At 53.9% G+C, this 18,900-nt stretch overlaps 1 protein-coding gene across 1 annotated transcript in view; it reads left to right on the top strand.

The window, feature by feature from the left end:
* The first annotated feature begins 5,183 nt into the window (after nucleotides 1-5,183).
* Nucleotides 5,184-18,900, top strand: part of UVRAG (UV radiation resistance associated) — a 383,943-nt gene continuing 370,226 nt past the window's right edge. Inside the window, 1 exon segment of the mRNA XM_059067816.2 lies at nucleotides 5,184-5,739. Coding sequence (XP_058923799.1) covers nucleotides 5,184-5,739 — 556 coding nt within the window.

Genomic DNA, 18,900 nt, shown 5'->3' with positions numbered 1-18,900 from the left:
GCCTTACCTCCATGTCACCAAGTCCTAGAGATTCTAAGGCCTCAGCATCTCTCCAGCCTTCCCTTCTTACATTTTACCCACCACTACTTTAGTTCAGTCTCCATCCTCATCACCTCTCCCTTCCTTCCTCCCTCTCTCCTCCCCTGCCTCCTTCCTCCTTCCTTCCTTCCAACATTAGCCAAGTCCCTCCTGTGAGCCAGGCCCCGTGCTGGGCACTGAGACACAGAGAGCACACTGATTCTACCTTTGCCCTCAAGTAGCTTCTTCTCTGCAGGACATGTGTGTAGACACTCAGAGTTATAGATGCTCTGAAAGAAAGAAGCTAGGGGTCTGATGGGGACACAGAGATGGAGAGGGTCCTCCTACGGCCATTACCCTCCAGACTCACTCTCCACCTTTCTCTACCCTAAACTCTGCCTGGATTCTCTGTATAGACTGTGTCATTGGGCTCCTTTACCTTCTGGCCATTGGGAAGTCCTGGCAGAAGATGGGAGTGAGGGAGGGACAGAGAGTGACCTTGCTAGGTCACTATGGGCTGTCTGTGCCACAGCTTCCATCAGGCAGCCCTCTCCACACACCACCCACTCCAGCTAGCCTCCTCCCTTTGCCTTTCAGGCCACATGCCCCCAAAATGTCACTGGCCTTGGGGTACTGCACCATCTCTTCAATTTTTCCCTATATCCTGCCTACACCTTTGCAAACAGCCTTTGTATTAAAATTTCCTCAAATTACCCAACTACAGCTATGTTGTTTCCTGTGGGGTCTCTGGCTAATACAGGGCAGAGGTAGTCAGGAAGGGTGCCATGGAGGTGACACTGAAGGTGTTCTTACCTGGACAGTGATCCTTCTAAAGCCCAAACTGACCTTATGTCATCCCTGCTAAAACCCTTTATGGCTCCCCATTTCTCTGAGGATAAAGTGCAGACTCCTCAGCCTGGCACCTGAGACTGTACACCATCTGGCCCCGATGAACAAGCAACACGTGGTGAAATCATTCAGATGGGGGACAGTAGAGATTCAGAAGGGAGGGAGAGAGTCCCGGGAGGGAGGGAGTTCCGCACCCCAAAGCAGCCCTGTCTGGCAAATTCCTGGATGGGGAAGGAGGAGGTGGGTGACATGTGGCACTGCAGAGCCATACCAAGCCCCTCTCTCCTTGCCATCACCTCTGTCCTCCAACCCTCTAAGTGAGCCCAGCACCAGGAATGAGTTTGACCCAGACAAGACCTAGCCTTGGGCTATGAGAACTGGTTCAAATCCCAGCCCCAGCATTGACATCTGGCAAGCTCTTTGGGTCTCTGAGCCTCAATTTTCCAAACTACAAAATGGCAACAACCTCACAGGGCTATGAGACAAGCTTAAAGGAGGAAAAGGATGGGAATTTCCTTTTGTCAAGCAGTTTCAGTGTTAGGAACTCCCCGTCTCCCCCATCCCACCCCAGCCTTGTAAAGCAGAGAAAGCACATAGACTTGTGGCTCAGGAACACTTGGATGTGAATCCCAGCTTCGCTACTTAATCACTGTCTCATCTTGGACAACTCCCTTTATCTGTACCTCCCTTTATCTGTACCTCATTCGCAAAGCGGGGTGGTAATCATTCCTGGCAGGGTGGCTACGTGGATTGGGTGAGCTCACACAGGCCAGGGCCTGCATGGAGCAGATTGCTTGTAATTGTTTGTTTCTGCCTTTTGCCCTGTGCCTGTCTTAGGACAGGTGTACTCTCTGCCTTGCAGACCGGCCACTCATGTCCTCCTCCGTGCAGTGGAGGGGCTGAGGCTGCCATCACTGTTAGGGGTCTCAGAGGTGCCAGTATCCAACCCCTCACAAACCATAAAACTGCAGCCATAATTCCTAATGGCAGCACAACCTTCCTGACTGAAGGGGGCGTTGGGACGTGCCACCTTTGGGGAAGCCCACCCTGGTCAAACCCAGCTTGGTGGCTTGATCTGGCCTCTCCATCTGGGGTTTGGCCAAAGCGCTTGGGAAAAGCACTGGGTTGGGAAATGATGAAGGAAAGGTGACCCAGGTCCTGGAGCCGTCCTGCCCACACACCGGCAGGAACAGCAGAGCGGTGCATTAGGATGGGAATAGAGGGGTGCTGGAATGAGTGGGGAGGGGCCAGGAGAAGTCAATGCCTGCATTGAGCTCCCCATACTCACCTCGTGCAGGAAAGAACAGTCATCCCAGGACACAGAAAGCTGCCAAGAAACATCCTCTCTGGGTTACTCTAACTCTGGGTCTGGTTTTCCATCCAAGCCAAAGTGGACCAAGCTGTTTAAGCAGGAGCCCTGGGCATGGCAGCTGGGGACCAACGGGAGGGAGTTGTCACTCTGTGAGGTGACCCAGAAGGAAGCGAGTGCCCCTCTCAGCCCTTGGACTTGCCTCAGCATCCTTTGGTGAATATTCCCATGTGTGTGAGAAAGGCCCAAATTGGGTCTAGGTGTTATTGCCCCATCCCAAGCCCTCACACCACCAAACCACCCACCCACCTGATCTTTCTAACCCTCCAATCTAATCAAGGTGCTCTGGTCATACCCCTCCTTTGGTCCCGTCCCACAGGATGAAGCCCAGGTGGGATTACAAGGCCCCTCAGATCTGGTCCAGTCACCCTCTCCAGCCTGATCTCCTGCTCCGCCCCTGCCTGCATCTCTCTTCCAGCATCCTTCCTCCAGCTGGAATATCAGGGTTCTCACGGTTCCCACCTCCAGGCCTCTGCCCAGGCTGTAGCCTCTGCCTGAAGGCCTTCTTCTTCCTTTCTGCTGGGCAGAATCCTACTCTTCATCTCAGGTCCAGCAGCAAATGTCATCATCTCTCAACCTTCTCAACTACCATTCCCTCCTTGGTACTCCCCCATAGCACTTTGTCCATGACTCTGTTGTACTCATTCACTGGTCAGCCCACTGTTAACTGGGCCACAGATCTGAGCCAGGCCTGCACTGGGGCACAGAGTGATGAAGTTCCTGCTGATCCTGGGATAGCTCCTGGCCCACGGGAGAGGCAGACACTGCAGACGGTGACAGCTCAGAGGAAAGGACTGAACTCGGCACAGCCTCCCACATTTCACTGCACCATAGCCTGGCTGTCTTGCTGCAACCACTGATTTGGGGACACTATCTCTGGGTTGGGGCTCCTCAAAGGCAAGGACTATGTCTGATTACCTTCTGTGTCCCAATGAGAGCCGGGCCCAGGAAGGTACACAGGAAAAATGTGCTGAAGTAGATGAACCTGGGATCTGAATGTTTCAAAGGGGCCTTGGTCTTGATCCAAAGTCTTACCATTTCAGTAGCTTACTTTCATAGCACAGTGGTGACACCCTTCTACATACTGTGGTTTCATTTGCTCCTCAAATGTGGGATAAGAACCATCACCTCCACTTCATGATGCAGAAACTAAAACCTGGGCTGGGAAGATGACTTGCCCAACACTGCAAGTCAATGGGACAGGAAAGGCCAGAACGCAGGCCTCCTGCCTCCCAGCCCAAGCTCTGCCCCTTAGATCATACTATGAGGGGAGTGGGTGGGCCATGAGTTCTAGCCCCAGGCCTCCTCCACAGGAGACCCTTCTGGAGCAGGCACAAGCCACACACTGACTTGGTGTCCTTCCAGGCCAGTAGGAGTCTTGCTTCTAAGGGGACCCAAAACACCTCTGGGGAGAGGACTGAAGAATTCACGGCACCTACGGCATCCACCTTGCTGCACTGCTCTTTCCCCAGAAATACATCACACCTGTCCCAACCTCCCAGCCTTTGCACATACCAGACCCCTATGTCCCCTGCAAACCTGGAAGCCGCTAGCTTTACCTCAGTTTCCTAAAAGGCACCAAGCTCTTTTCAGCATCAGAGCCTCACCACATGCTGGTCTCTCTACCTGAAATGCTTTTCCTTCTACTCTTAGCCAACTCACGCCTTGGGGCTCCATAACTTTTTCTCAAGGTTTACTCCTATGGCCTTGAGTGGGTTGAACAAATGGCACTGTTGTTAGGTCCCATCAGTGGCATTTGTCACATGCTTCCCTGGAACTGTGACTTCTGACAAGAAGAGATGGTAAAGACCTCAACGGCAGAGACTCCCTCTCCTCTTACGCCGTGAGCCCACACCCAGCTTGCTCAAGCTGTCCCTAAGGAATCCGTCTCTTCACTCACATGCTTGTTGCCCACACATCTCCCTTTATCCTCCACATCCAATAATTCATTCCACCACATTCCAGTAGATCTCACCTCCTCCTGCACTTTTCTCCAGACCAGGCCTTCTTTCCATCCTTCCACCACCATCCGAGCTCAGGGATCATTCTCTCTCACCTGGGTCCCTCCAGCAGGCTCCTCACTGCCCTCAAGCCTCTAGCCTCTCCCCACACTATGGCTGGAGGATTCTTAAAAACATAGGTGACCACTGTCATTTCCCTACTCAAAGCTACCCCCCCTAATGTCTCAAGAGTGGCAGTCAAGAACCTTCCTAAGATCTAGTCCCAGCCTCATTTCCCACAGCTGCCTGGGCTCCAGCCACTGCAGGTGCCCTAACCCTGCCCCAAACATGCTGCCTTTTCTAAGACTTTATGCCTTACCCCTACAGCCTCCATCGTCTACAAAACTACTCATCAAAGGGCAATGAAAATAATTTTGGAACACTTTCTATGTGCCTGGCACTATACTAGGCTACATTTTCACTTTACCTCATTTAGTTCTCAAAACACGTCACAAAATAAGTGTTACTGTTCCCATTGTACAGATTTGGAAACTGAGGTTCAACAAAGGGAGGGCCAGAACTGGGCTCCGGGTCTTTCTGATTCCAGCTCTGCTGTGCACTAATCTCTCTGGGAAGTGCACCCAGCCCGCCGGCCCGCAGCCCAAGGAAAGGACCTCTCTCCTCTTGGTCTATAGCCAGAGGTTTCTCTCTTGCCCTAGCATTGCTGCCAACATCCCTATGGCTGCATCTCACTAACGTGAGCACCCCCAGGGCAGGGCCGAGACTGACTGGTTTGGGTTCCCAGCACTCAAGAGTGTATAGATTCTCTGTTAAGTTTCTACAGAAACAGATGGCAAAGTAGAGGCAGCCTGAGGGCTTCAGGAGCCCACCCCTACCTAAGCCCGATACAATCACCAGTTAGAGGCGGGAACTCAGCATCTGTAGCCAAGGCGAGGCCCTGCCCAAAGGAAAACACAAACCCACGCCCGCCCCCGCCTGTCCTGCCCATGCCGGGGTTCCAGGCCCAAGTTCCTGCTGGCGGGCTGCACCAACCGCCGCGGGGGTGCGGCGAGGGGCGGGCGGAGGGAGCGGCAGGAATAACCAGGCAGCCCCTTGCAAGGAGGACTCCGCTTCGCGGGCCGCCCACCCGCGCCGAGCAGGGGCCTCCGAGCAGCCCTCCCGCGCCAAGCCGAGCCCGGCGCTCCCCGATCCCAACGGAGCTGGTGCGGCAGAGGTTGGAACGGCCGACCCCGCCCCTACCGCGTCGGCCCCGCCCCCTTATGAGGTTACAAAGTGCCGCGCTCCGAGCCACGGGCGCAGTGGCCGTGGCCGTGGCCGTGGCCAAGGCTCCAATTTCGGCCGCCGCTCGGACTCGTCTGGCCGCCCACCCCCCGCTCACCGGGCCGTAGCCGCCCCCGCGCTCCCGTGCTCGGCGCGAAGCCCTGGCCCAGGCGGCGGGGGCACGGGCCAGGGGCGCGGGGTCAGGCGGCTTCACGCGGAGCCCTGACTGCACCGGCTTCGCCATGAAGACCCTCATAGCCGCCTACTCCGGGGTCCTGCGAGGTGAGCATCGGGCCCAGCTGACCAGAGGTAGAGCTTTGACTGAGGAGCCATGCTGTCCCGTGAGAGCTCTCGGAGCTGGGCTAAGGTTCCGGGAGATGAGCTGTCACAGCCCAGGGTCCGCAGGGCCTTGCGGGCTTTCTCCTGGGGCAGTGCAGCTGCAAGGTTTTCAGGAAAGGATGTGATGAAAGGCTCTCAGGCAGGCAGGAGTGTGTTGGTAAGGTGGGGGCACGTTGCTGGAGGACAGGCCGCTAGGGGGGCCGAGGTCCCAACCCCTTTCTTTTCTTTTTGGGACAACTTGCCGCCCTCTCCCCCATCATCACTCCCATTCTTCCCCGCAACTCACCTGGGTCTTAGAATAATGTTAGAATAATGGTTACCGGGTCTGATCCAGGCAACCTGGCATGGTAGTCATGTGGGCACATTCTCCACTCTGGCACTCATCGATTTGGGGGACCTCTGTTACATCACTTCTCTTCCTCCAGCCTGTGAGATGGGGTGATAGCTGAGAACTCCTCTCCAACCCCCAGCATTGCTCCTGGCCCCTGGCAGTTCCCTCCCTCCCTCTCTCCTCACCTGGTAGATCAAGCTGTGAGGCACTGGATGGGGCAGAGTGGCGAGGGTTTTGCAATCCCCTGAAGCAGCCACCAGACGGGGAACATGCCTGGCTGGGACAGGTGTGCCCACACTGTCTCCTTCCTCACACCTATTCTTCAGCCCAGGCTTGGGAGCCCACTCAGCAGCAACTGTGAGCCTGGCACACTTAGAAGGTGGGGCAGAGGACCCTGGGTGCCCTCCAGTGTGGCCCGGGCCCCTGTTCCACCAGTGTGCACCTGAGGCCCTCCGTGAATCAGGGGCAGAGTGGAGATCAAGCTCCAGAGCTTTTCCCACTCAAGGAAGAGCATCCCTTCCATGTCCCCCACCTCTCACCTGTATTTGGAGGAACTGAGGTGGGAGGAAGCATGACCCACCCAAGGTTTCCTTAACAGGTGCCTTGGCCAGGGGGGTTAAATACAAATCCAGGAGAGCCTGGGACATTCTCACAGCTGTCCTGGTCTATGTGTCTGTCTTGCTTGAATCCTCCCTCCCTCCACCTAAGTCTTTATTCTGCTTGCTGAACCTCTCCTACTTAGGATTTTTCTTCAGTAACTAGCTGTAGCCTACTTGACCCATCTTCATTATAAAAATAAAACATATGAATTATTGGAATTTTGAAAAATATAGAAAAACAGGAAGAAAATTTAAAACTGCTGGTTAATTGACTATCCAAAGATAGCTTCCTAATAGCATTTTAGTATATTTCTTTATAGTTTTATTTGTACACATCATTTAGATAAAGTTCAAAGCATGATGTAGATATAGTTCTGAATCCTGTTTTCTCCCTCTTAATGTTAAATCATGAGTATTTCCTTCTGGTACTCCAAATCACTATTAATATTCTAGTGGCTGCTAGGTAAGCACCCTGGAGCTGTATCACAGTTTAACTGTGTCTGGGGCATTGGCGTTGTTCCCCGTGTGACTATTGGTGTGATTATCTGCCCATCTTGGTCTGGGTGCTGCTCGTTGCCCTTGGAGAGGTACCGAGCCGCTGTCACCACCTTTGGGACAAGCAACCTGAGCTGCCCCAGACACCCAGCCCTACAGCCTCTGACAGCCCCTTCTCTCACTTAAAAGAGCTTGTCCATTCACTGTGCAATTTAATGCCCATAACAGGGGAAGGAAGGGACCTAGCCATGTTCATGCTTTTAAAAATGCTTTTGTCTCCAGAGAACGGGATAGGGATGCTCTCTGGTGGTCCTTCCTGGAGATCCCCTTCCCTCATCTCTGCTGTCCACAGGCTGTGAGCTCTATCTTCCGGGAGCAGGGTACCCTGACTTCCTCATTTTTGACCTAGGATTTGTAATTCAGGAGGCCTTCCAGTGAATGATTTTGACCAAGTCACTTACTATCCTATCAGGAGCATTTCTCCATGTTGTTATCAGGTCTTGAAAACATTAAAAAAAGAAAAAAACTGGCTGCAAACAATTCCATCATGGGATGTAGCAAGGGCTGGTATGAAATGCAAACCAATTACTTTAGGTGTCTGGGCTCCGCTTTGGTGAAAGACTTGGGTGGGGAAGGGAGAGAGCTGAAGGAAATCTTGTGTTATCTGGCATCTCCATTAGACCTGCTTTCTACATCTTTGGTCTTTGAAGACACTCCCCAGTGGCCTGGTTTGCCTCTGCCAGTGAGGTCCCATTGTTGGGAGGTGGTGAACACCCTGTGGGTGGTGGTATTCAAGGAGAGACCATGGCTTCTGTGAAGGGAAGACCTGGGATGGGTGAGATTGAAATAGATACCTTGGTGTCTGGCTTCTTGATCAAAAGCAAAGGCCAGCTGTGGGTGCATGGGTAGGTGTGTGTGTGCTGGAAGTGTCGGGGAGATGGGCGTCTCTGTTGGTATCTTCTAATATCTGAAGGATTTACCTGTGCCAGGGGTGGAGAATGCAGAGTTAGTCATATTCTCATCCCTGCTTTTGCCCCTGGATGTGAGGCTCTTCAGGTCAAAGCGCTCTGATGCCTGCCTCTATCCCCAGGGTTCACCACAGGACCCAGCATGAAATGGTGGCAGCCCCAGTAAAATCCTGAGCTGATTTGTTCTGTGAGGCTCTGAAAAGCAAGGCCAGGAACAGGGGTGGCGTTGTGGGGGGCATATTTGATGTAACGGAGGAATCCTTTCTGATAGCTATTGAGGATTGCAGCAGGTTTGGTGTGGGTGGGGATGGAGCTCTCCATCACTGGGAGTATGCAAGCAGGAACTTGGTAGGAGGTGAAACTAAGAGGCTGGATTGTTGGAGGCTAACTCTGGAACTAAGGATTGACAGTCACCTAACCCAGTCCTAAGTCATAGGATGAGAACATCATTCTCATGTTCCTCCCTCCCCCAATTCTTTATAGCTTTCTTTCCTTGCATACACCACTTCCCCAAATGCACAAATGCCACTTTGGGGCTATCTGTGCTACTGAGGGCTCTTCTGGGCTGGTAAAGGAGAGCCAAGAGTAATATTTTATTAGCAGGCTAGGTGATTCACTAGCCAGTGTGGAAATCCTGCCCCACCCCCATCCTCCCACCCCTGATTTCAGCAACAAGTACTTGAGTCATAAAATCAAAGCTCTCTGGGAGCGCTGCATCTGGCACAGCCCTCACAATTGCAGATGGGACACTGAGGGGCCCAGAGAGAAGGGACTGGACCAGGGCTATCAAAGCCAGGGTTAGAACCCAGATCCATCTCCCAGTCATTGGCCACCTTAAACCAAGAGAGAATTGTGGTGAAGCCGTGAAGGGCTGAGTGCAGGGCTCTGGCCACTGTAGGTGGTCGTTTCTTGAATGAGTGTAAGTTGCTCCCAGACCATGATGGGAGTGGCAGGTCACCCCTTCCCAAGCTCTTTCAGGAAGCTCCCCCAACTTGCCTTGATGAGTACATGCACCACGAGCCCCAGAGTTTTGAGGCCAGGGGAACAGCCAATTGCCCCTCATCGTACTCCAAACCTTCCAAACTCCTCCTTGTGGCCGTGGAGCCCCCTGTGAGCAGTCCTCACGGCCTCACAACCTCGTCTCCTACCACGTCATGCTCTAGAACTGCCAGGGGTCTTCCTGTTCTCCCAGCATTCCCACCAGTTCAGTCCTACCTCAGGGCCTTTGCATGTGCTGCCCTCTGCCCAGGTCACTGCATGGCTGGCTTCCAACCATTCAGTCTCCTCTCAGAGGCCTTCTCTGACCACATCATCTGGAGAGCCGCCCCATCTTGTTTTATTTTTTTATAGCCCCTCTCATTACCTAAATTCTCATGTGTACTTATCTGTTTAGGTGATTGTCTACCCCAGAAGAATGTCAGCCCTTTAGGAACAGGGATCCTGTCAGTCTTTCTCAGTGTTTGTCCCAGCATTTAGCACAGTGCCTGGTGTATAGTAGATAGTGCTCAGTAAATATTTGTTGAATGAATGAATCATTAATGGGACCTCAGCCCTCCTGAGCACTGCTCCTTCCTCTTGGCAGGAAGCCCTGCTTTTTGCTTCAGTGTGATTTCTCAATTCTTCCTCAGGCCTCCTCTGTGCCCACCCGTGCTGGGTGCTGGGCCTGCAGCTGTTCCCTGCTCTGGAGACACCACAGTCTCACGAGGAGTCAGTTCCAGGGCTGAGTGCCGAGGGTGGGGGGCTCACCACAGTTCCCCCCATTACTTCCAGGGCTTAGAAGCCAGAGAGCCAGGATTCCAGCCCTGGCTTCACTTCTGCTCTGGGTATCTCACTCCCCCTAAATGGAAAATAGGATCAGAAAATCTCAGACTCTCAAGGATGTGAGGGTTTAGGTTAACATGAATGGAAAGCACTTTGTAAACTAACTTGTGACTTGCCTGTTAGTCCTTGTCATTCATTTTGTGTGACACGTGCAACAGCCTCCAACACTATGGAGAGTGGCAGACTCAGCTCTGGGACATACAGGAAGGCTTCTCACAGTGGGGACTCGGGTGTAGGCCCTTCAGTTTATTGATGGAGCACCTCTGTGTGTCAGACTCTGTGCTGCACACAGGTCAATAATCCATGGTCCCTGCCTTTGAGGAATTGAGACTAGGGGGATGACAGTGCGCAGTGACCCACATAGTTAAAGGGGAAGGAAGCAAGGGTGGAGGCCTGGAGGTGAGGGTTAGGCAGCTAAATCATCCTGCGGTCAAGGAAGGCTTCCTGGAAGAGGCGACAGTCAATCTGAATATTGAAAGATGAACAGGTGTTACCAAGACAGGCAAGAACCTTCAGATACAGGGACCAGCATAAATAGAGACATGAGATTTGGGTGGGAGGGAAAGTCTGACTGCAGGGTCTCTGGGCTACCAACCTGAGCTGAGGTCCTGGTGTGCTGAGAGACAAGGGAGATAGAGGTTGCTGTATCCAGGCCTGGGGTGGCTCACCTATGCCCTTTGCAGGGGGTGGGGGTGGAGATTTGAGAGCTGCTGGGAGAGGCACCTGGTGCACTCAGAGTTTCTTGACCTCTACCACTTCTGGAACCTCCTGGGTTGGAGTTGCTGCTGGCAGCTTTGAGGGTTTGGGGCCAGGAGTCTCAGTATCCTCATCTGTAAAACGGGCAAATGCATGATAAGAATATCTGCCCAGGGTATGGTGCAGACTCAAGGAAGCTGAACACACGAACCCTTTGGGCAAATCGACAGAAGCAGGAAATGTGAATTCATTTCACTATTAGAGCAGATTTAGTGGCCTGGAGGCTCACTCTGCATCTGCTTCCGTGTGACCTTGGGCAAGACCCTGCCCTCTTGGGGCCTCAGCCTCCTTGTCTGTACAGTAAGGAGGGCTGCATAAGGCAGCCCCCTTGGGTTCATTCCAGCTCTGCTGCAGAAGTGTGATTCCGATCATGCCCCTGATAGCGGTGGGATCCTGGGGGTCAACCTCCTACTCATTCTTGTCCTCAACTTGTCCTTGTGAAAATGGGCTCATGTCCTGCTTGGGGCCCAGGTAAGTGCCCCAGAAGAACCTAGCTCCCCACGCTTGCCCATGTATTGTGATAAGGGCCTATTTTGAGGACTCCTTGGTGGTGACATACCCACAAGCTGGTGGTGTTGCCATGGCAACCCCTCCCACTTCAGTAGCTATTTTTTTAATGTGTCAGAAGATGGGGGTAGAGAAAGCAGGGCATTGGGGTCCTCAGCAGTCACCTCCAGGATCCTCCAGGGACACCTTTGGGTGAGATGTCCCAGTGGGCCTTGTTGTAAGGACACCTAATTTGCTTTAAGGTTACCTACTTAAAGAACGCCTAACCCTTAAAGGGGAGATTATCAGTCTTTCGAGAAAAGAAATCAGCGGTGGATTGGGACCAGGTGAGTGGCTGGCTAGTTGCCTCGGGGCCCTTAGACACCATCTGAAGCTGGTGGAGGGAATGGAAGGTGTGGGCAGCAATTTTCTCTGCTTTCAGGATGGAGCCCAGGACTCCTCAGCCTGGCATTTCCAGTCCTCCATGGCTCACTCCCCTGCTTGTTCTCGACTAGCTTCACCCATTCACACGGTTGCTGTGCTTCAACCTGGTTGAACTATTTGCAGTTAATTCCTCAAAGTTGTGCGCTCTCTCCCTTCCAGGCCTTTTCCAGTGCCATTTGTGGGACTCCAGTACCTGGGGTCCTGACCCTGCACCTCCCTCCTGTCAGCCTGGCAAACTTACTCATCCTTTACATCTCACCTGACCCATCCATGACAGCATCCTCCAGGCCAGTTGGGTACCTCCTGTGGATTCCCGGCCCTGGCTTACGCTCTTTGCCTCATTGTTCACAGCCCTGTCTCCCCAGCCATAGCTGAGGTGGGCAGCCCCGGGGTGGAGCTCCTCCTCCCACAAGAGCCCAAGAAGCAGAGGCAAGGCAGGGTCTGGCAGCTCCCACCCTAGAGCAGCACCTAGCCTGGCCTGTAAAGGGTACTCAGAAAGTACTCGCTGAATGAATGTTAATGTTTGGCCTCCACCCTTCTCTCCCTCCTTCTGGAACCTTCCACTGTTGCCCCTGCCTTTTACCGCAACCCCTCCAGCTAGAGGAGACCTTTCCCTCCTGATTCCCTAGAAAGTTCCTGTTTGACCGTCTGCCATGGCACAGGTCCATCATCTCTGTTCTTGTCCAGGCCCTGTTTATTCATCGCAGGCCCCTCGAGCATCCAGTTGGCAAACGTTGACCAAGCATCTGCTCTGTGCCTGACCCCACGCTGGGCACAGAGACCCAGATGAGCAAATGCACACTCTCTCCCAGAATGAGAAAGGCTTAGTGCAGGGTGAGGTGGGGCACATGGGGTGGGGGAGGAGGGCTTTCCCGAGGAAGAATCGGCCAGGAAGGATGAGGCCTGTCTCTGATGGACCAGCTTTCAGGGCCTGGTAGGTACCCAGTAAGTGTGAGCTCAGTGACTGAGCAAATTGGGCCTGGAGGTGACAGGACTGTATTTGGAGGGACGGCAGGCAGGGCCAAGAGCGTAGGGAGACTTCCTAGAGGGAAGAAGGGTCTGGCTGAGCATGTGGTAAGGCAGAGAATGGGCACAGCTTCATGTGCAGGGCTAGTTGGAGCCCAACCCAGGGCTGGGCCTCTGAGATCAACAGGCATGACCCTCGAGAGCCATGACTGTCCCCCATCATCACACGTGTGGACTCCTGCTGAAAGGTGCTTGGTGGGGAGGGGACCCGGAAGAGAGCTTGCCTCTGGCCTTGAAGACATGGCATTTCTTTGGCACTTGGACTAGCTTCCTGGACCTCAAAGGGTCTGCCAGGAGTCAGAATGTCCATCTCTCTGCCTCTGTGCAGACTTGTTCCCAGCCCTCTGGAGTAGCTTGGGGCAACTTCCTCACTGTCCACTTGGCAGCTGCTGGACCAGGGCAGAGCTTAGGTCTGGCTGGGCCCAGGTGTGTCATCTTTGGGGCTGCAAACGTGAGCAGGATGACTTCCCCACTCAGGAGCCTCTGGCAGCTGTCCACATCTCTGTGACCTCACTGGCATCTTTCTAGATCTCTAACAGAGGTGCCAGACGCTGTTTGTCCCTTTGCCATAAGCTGTTTGGATTCCTCCCAACAATTCTGGATCACAACAAAGGACGACGCTGAGTCTCAGACAGGGGAAGTGACTTTAAGGGTCTCACACTAAATAATAGTCAGAGCCAGGGTTTGAATCCTAAGTCTACTGACGCCAGTGCCTCTGCTCCAAGGCCAGGCAGGGGTTCTGAAACCCATTAGACAGGAGAGGAAACCCAGGCTTACTTGGTAATTACCCCACATTCACCCAGGTCTTTACTTTTTATGATGCTCTTGCCTCTACATTATCTCATTTAATTCTCCCAAGAATCGGGCAAGGTAGGTATCAGCCACACTGTACAGATGAGGAAACTGAGGCTTGCACAGGAAGTGACTCACCAAGGCTGCACTTCCTGTGAGTTGCAGGTCAGGTTCTCCTGATGCCCTGAGATCAACAGGCATGACCCTCGAGAGCCATGACTGTCCCCTATCATCACACGTGTGGACTCCTGCTAAAAGGTGCTTGGCGGGGAGGGGACCCAGAAGAGATCTTGCCTCTGGCCTTGAAGATGTGGCATTTCTTTGGCACTTGGACTAGCTTCCTGGCTATTTGGAGGGATGGCAAATAGACATCCAAACAACAATAGAATCCAAACAACTTATGGCAAAGGGACAAACAGCGTCTGGCACCTCTGTTAGAGAGCTAGGTGCAGCCTGTCCTCTGCACCTTCTCCAGGCTGGTAAGCCCCTTCCCAGGATGCCAGTAGCTAAGGAGGGTAGAGGAGGCAGTGTGGGCCACCCAGAGGCCTGACCCAAGAATGCCATGTGTGCTCCAGTGTCCCCGTAGAGGGAAGTCAGCCTTGCTCCATGCCTCCTCTCCACAGGTGAGGATCCTCTTGTCTATCCCTCTAGCTCATTTTTCTTCATAGCTCTCGTCACCACCTGATGTTACATCCTACATTTATGTGTCGGTGCTTTGTCTCTCCCTCAGCAGAATTTAAGCCCCCTAACAGGTGAGACTTGACCTGCTGCCTTCACTGCTATTTCCCCGGTGGCTGGTACAGTGCTGGGCACCTCATAAGTGCTCCATCCTTATCCCTGTCCCCACCCACCTCCTCCAGGAGCCTACTTTGGGCTGCTTGATCCCTTTCCATCTTTCCTATTCTCAGCATCTGTTTTGGGTAAATGTGAACCCCCGTTCCTGGATCATTGAACATTCTGGGTTTGGGCCTTGCCTCTTTGTAACTCCGTCTGAGTCTCTATTCCAGCAGTTGCCCCCAACCCCGAGTGCCCACTTTCCTCCTCTTTGCCTCCCAGATCTTGTCTTCCAGGCCCTGCTGAGGCCTCGCCACCTCCTTGGAGCCTCCCCTGCTAATGCCTCCACTCTGTTCCCTCTCCTCATAACACACAACCTCATGACCACACACATCTTGAAAAACTTAGTGTTTGCTCATCAATTCCCCTCCCACTCTGGTCAGTGGTAAAAGCCATGACGAGAGCTAATCACCTAGCAGGTGTCAGTCACCTAACAGATGCCAAATGGACTTACGTGCATTTTTAATTTTTATTTATTTTTTTTACCTTCCCAACCACCCTGACAGGTAGGGGTTCTTATCTTCACTTTACAGATTAGAAACTAAAGCTGAGAGAGGCTAAGTGACTTGCCACAGGTCACAGAGTTATGCAGGGCCAGTGCTGGCCCAGGGCCCTTTCTCAGATTACAGGGACTGGGGCTCAGACGCTGCCCCCTCAAGCCTGAGCGAGAGGAAGCCCTGGTTGCATCAGTCCTAGGTGCGGCCTGGTCACTTTACTATCATAGGTTGGGCAAAGAGGCATTACACACCCATCCCCACCAGCCATGAAACTTGGGACATGGTTGGGACAGAGAGGCAGCCCTCCCTTCACCAGAGCTGTGTTCCTGAAGTCGAGATGTAGACTGGCTTGTGTAGTGGGGACCAGCCCTCAAGAGCCTGGTGTCATGGAAATGGTGAGGGTCTCAGAACTCAAATGCCTGCCGAGAGTCCTGGCTCCCCTATACCCTGACCTCAAGCAAGTGGTTTAACCTCTTTTGGCCTCACCTTGCCTCAGTTTCCATCTCTGTGAAATGGGGCTTCCCACCCCTGCCTGTCTACCTTCCCGGAGAGTGCTGTGGGGCAGGGAAGCTCCGTGTAGACACGAGGGCAGGGGGTTCCTCTCTGGGGGTAAGACAGCTGCTCTGGGCCTCTCTGGCAGCTCCACTCCCAGTACCCTCCCCAAGTCCAGGAGCAAAGGAGCTGTCTAAAATAAATGGTGAAATCAGTGGTGCCCTGGAGCAGCTATTTGGATTGGTTACTGGCAGTTTCTCTTCATAGAATGAGTCAAGTTACTCTGTGGCCTGTCTTGTCTTCCTTCCTGAAAATAAGAATAAGTAGGAAGTGGGTTCTGTTTTTATTGTGGGGTGGGGGAAACATGCTCAGAGAGGGTGAGAGAGGCTCACTCCCCCACCCCATCTCTGGGGTCCTCAGTGATAGGGCTGGGGGGCCTTCCTGTCAGGCAGCTCAGTCTAACTTGGGCATCCAGGCCTTCAGCTGCCTCTGGGACTGACTTATGCATTTGTTGATTCATGCAGTAAACCTTTATGAGCTCCTTCTCTCACCGGCCTGGCTGGGCTCTGGGCACATGGATGAATCAGGTACCAGCCCTAGAACGCAGGAGACGCTGGCCAAGGAGGATGACCAAGGAAATAGACACTGGCTGCAGTGGGATTGGCGCTGAGAGGATGCGCAGAGAGTGCAGCGTGCTGGCAGAGGCTGGGGGGAGGGGTGACGAGAGAGCAGATTGGAGCTGAGACTTGGCCAGGCTGTGGCTCCCTGCTGGTCACACCTAGGACTTGAGGACAGTCAGGCTGGGTATGAAGGTAGTGGCAGTGGTGACATCTGATTGCAGCACTGGCATCTATACCAGCTTCTGCAGGACCTCTCCCAGCCAAAACCGGGGCAGAGGAGATGCTGACAGCTGAGTGGTGAGGTCTGGCAATGACCTGGGGGTGCCCAGCTTAAGCCCCACTTCCCATCTGCCGAGCAGCTGTACCAGGGCTGTTGCAGGGTGGTGAGCCTCTAGGTATCCTCAGGAGGGTGGACACCAGAGTCCAAGCAGTCAAAGAGATCATAAAATTCATCCTCCCCACCACCATTTTATATATGGGGAAACCAAAGCCCAGAGAGGTGAAGTGACTTGGCCAAGGTGACACAGGAGTTGGTGGTACAACTGGGACTGGAACCCCAAGGCCTGCTGCCATTTAACTTACCGCATAAGATGCCTGCTCCTCGCCTGCCCCTCTAGAGGAAAATAGGTCATGCATTTTCTCCTGTCGCCTCCCAGCCTGCCCCCACTTTCTTTTGGGGAGAAGAGAGAAGGAACGTGGGGAGACCTGCAGCACAGGGACAGAATGCAGGCCTAGAAGTTAGGCCTGAATTGAGTCCAACGTTGCCACCCTCTGGCCAAGTGACCTTGGCTATGTCACTTCCCTGAGCCTTTATCACCATCAGAATGGCAGTGATGATGCCAAACTCACAGGACTGGTGAGGAACCAGAGTGCCTATGGAAGTGCGTTGGAGGCCCTGAAGCTGCATGGGCCGTGCGGGCCGCCTACCTGTCACCCAGCCCTACCGAGAGAGAGCCAGGGGTGGGGGAGGGGGGCCTGAGGATCAGCCAGAGCAGAGACCTGCCCGTCCTTTTGCTCAGCAAACCTTGCTGAGTGTTGACTCTGGGCCAGACCCTGAGAGGCCACTGGGAACGAAGTCATGGATCAGACCCAGGCCCTTGGGCAGCTCCCAGTGTGATGGGAGAGTGGACTTGTAATCAGCAGTCGGTACCAGGTGAGGGGCTGTGGGAACCTGGAAGGAGGACTCCGTTCCTCTCTTATTTCTCTGTTCTGCTGGCCTCTCCCGACTTCATCTACTGACAGGTTCTCTCCAAGCTGGGTGGGGGCTGGTGAGATGGCCCTAGAGGGTTCCACGCTTGCATGGGCCTTAGAGCTGATAATCCCAGAGAAGGAAAGGTGACCTCTCTCCAAAGGCTCGCCTGTTTGGGTTTTGAAGGACGAGCTGCCTTATCTCATTGTCGGGGGTCATCAGGTGGGCAAGGCAAGGAGCGGCTTTCTAGGCAGGGGAGCAATGACTGGATATTTCTTAGATCCACAGGGGGCTTCCACTGGGCCTGTTGTTCAGCATCCTGGACAGGCCAGCTCCCAGGGCTGGGCTCTGTGGTCAACCATGTCGGGGTGGTCTGGCCAGGAGGCAGCCGAGTGGGCCCAGGCCTGAGGGACACAGAGTGGCAGCACCCTCCCGGCCTCCCCCTCCAGGCAGCCCCCTCCCTGTGCCACCCACAGGAACACCTGCCACTCCTCAGTGGACTTTGCATTTCCTAGTTGGTTGCAGCGCTGGCTGCGGGCGGTAGTTGGGCCGAGGCAGGGAGGACAGACTGGGGAGTGTGGGAAAAGCCTAGCTCTGGCCAAGCTGCCCTGGGGCTTGTGGGAGCCCTTCAGGCCTTCTTCTTCTGTGTGGATAATAGGGTGACAGTTGAATAAGACAGTCTACATTTCCTGCACCCTGACTTTCTCTAATTGTGAGAGACCTGTAATAGCAGACGGATTTGGATTAGGAAACAAGGAAGAATTTTTCAGTTGTTTCAGTGGGGGATATGTCACCAATATGGACTTCCTATGCGTACCCCACCTCCAAAGCAGGAGAGCCCCATGTAGTGAGTGCTACCAGTTGGTTGGTCCTGACCCAAAGGCAGGGGCTCTGAGCACTCCTCAAACATTCCTCAATCACTCTTCGGGGTCCTGTTTGCAGTAGGAAATGGTCAGATGAGACAATGTCTGATGCCTTTCCTTCCATCACCTTTTCTCCCCTGCCCAGTAGAAGGTGGAGGCCCCCAGATCCTCCCTGCGTCCTCACCCCACCCCAAGCTTACCCTACCTAAGACTTTGGACTGAGTGTCCTGTTAAAATGCAGATTTTGGATCAGTAGATCCAGGCTGGGGCCCTGCATCTCCAAACAGCTCCGAGACCAGACTCTGAGTAGGAAGGTGCTGGAGAACATTCTATCCTCTCTGCAGCCAAGGCACCCAGCCTGCCCCAAACCCAGAGCAGGGACTCGCCTAGCATGGGCCCCTGCTTCATTTCATCCCGCACATTCCAAGTGGCTAGGGAATGACTTGGCAGGCCGGCCCTTGGATTGGGGTTCAGGCCTATGCTTGGCCTCACTTCCCTCCCGCCTGTACTCACCCAGTACACTCTCCCCACTTCTAAGCACAGGCCACCCTTGGACCTGCTGTACCCTGAGCAGGGGGCAGGAATCCTGGGTTCTGGCCCTGGCTAGGTAACCCTAGACAAGTCAGTGCTCCTGTCTTCAGCCTCCCCAAATGTTCAGTTGGGCTGTACCAGATGACGCCAGAGGGCCCTCGGGCTCCAGGATGGGGTGTTGGAAAAGTGTGAAGGTAGAAACGGCTGTGATGGTAGGCTGTTTACGTAGAGGGAGAAGGAGCAGTTATGTGCTAACCCCCTGGCATGCCTGTGTAGCCCAGCCTATTCATTTGCTTTGGTGAGTTCACGTACTCCCACCTCCGCCCCAGGTGTCCTGTGGAGCGGTAGATGCTACTGAGC

The sequence above is a fragment of the Kogia breviceps genome, chromosome 7 (assembly GCF_026419965.1).
Source record: "Kogia breviceps isolate mKogBre1 chromosome 7, mKogBre1 haplotype 1, whole genome shotgun sequence".
NCBI classification, from domain to species: domain Eukaryota; kingdom Metazoa; phylum Chordata; class Mammalia; order Artiodactyla; family Physeteridae; genus Kogia; species Kogia breviceps.
The sequence above is the reverse complement of the archived record's forward strand: the minus strand, read 5'-3'. Positions and strand labels throughout refer to the sequence as shown.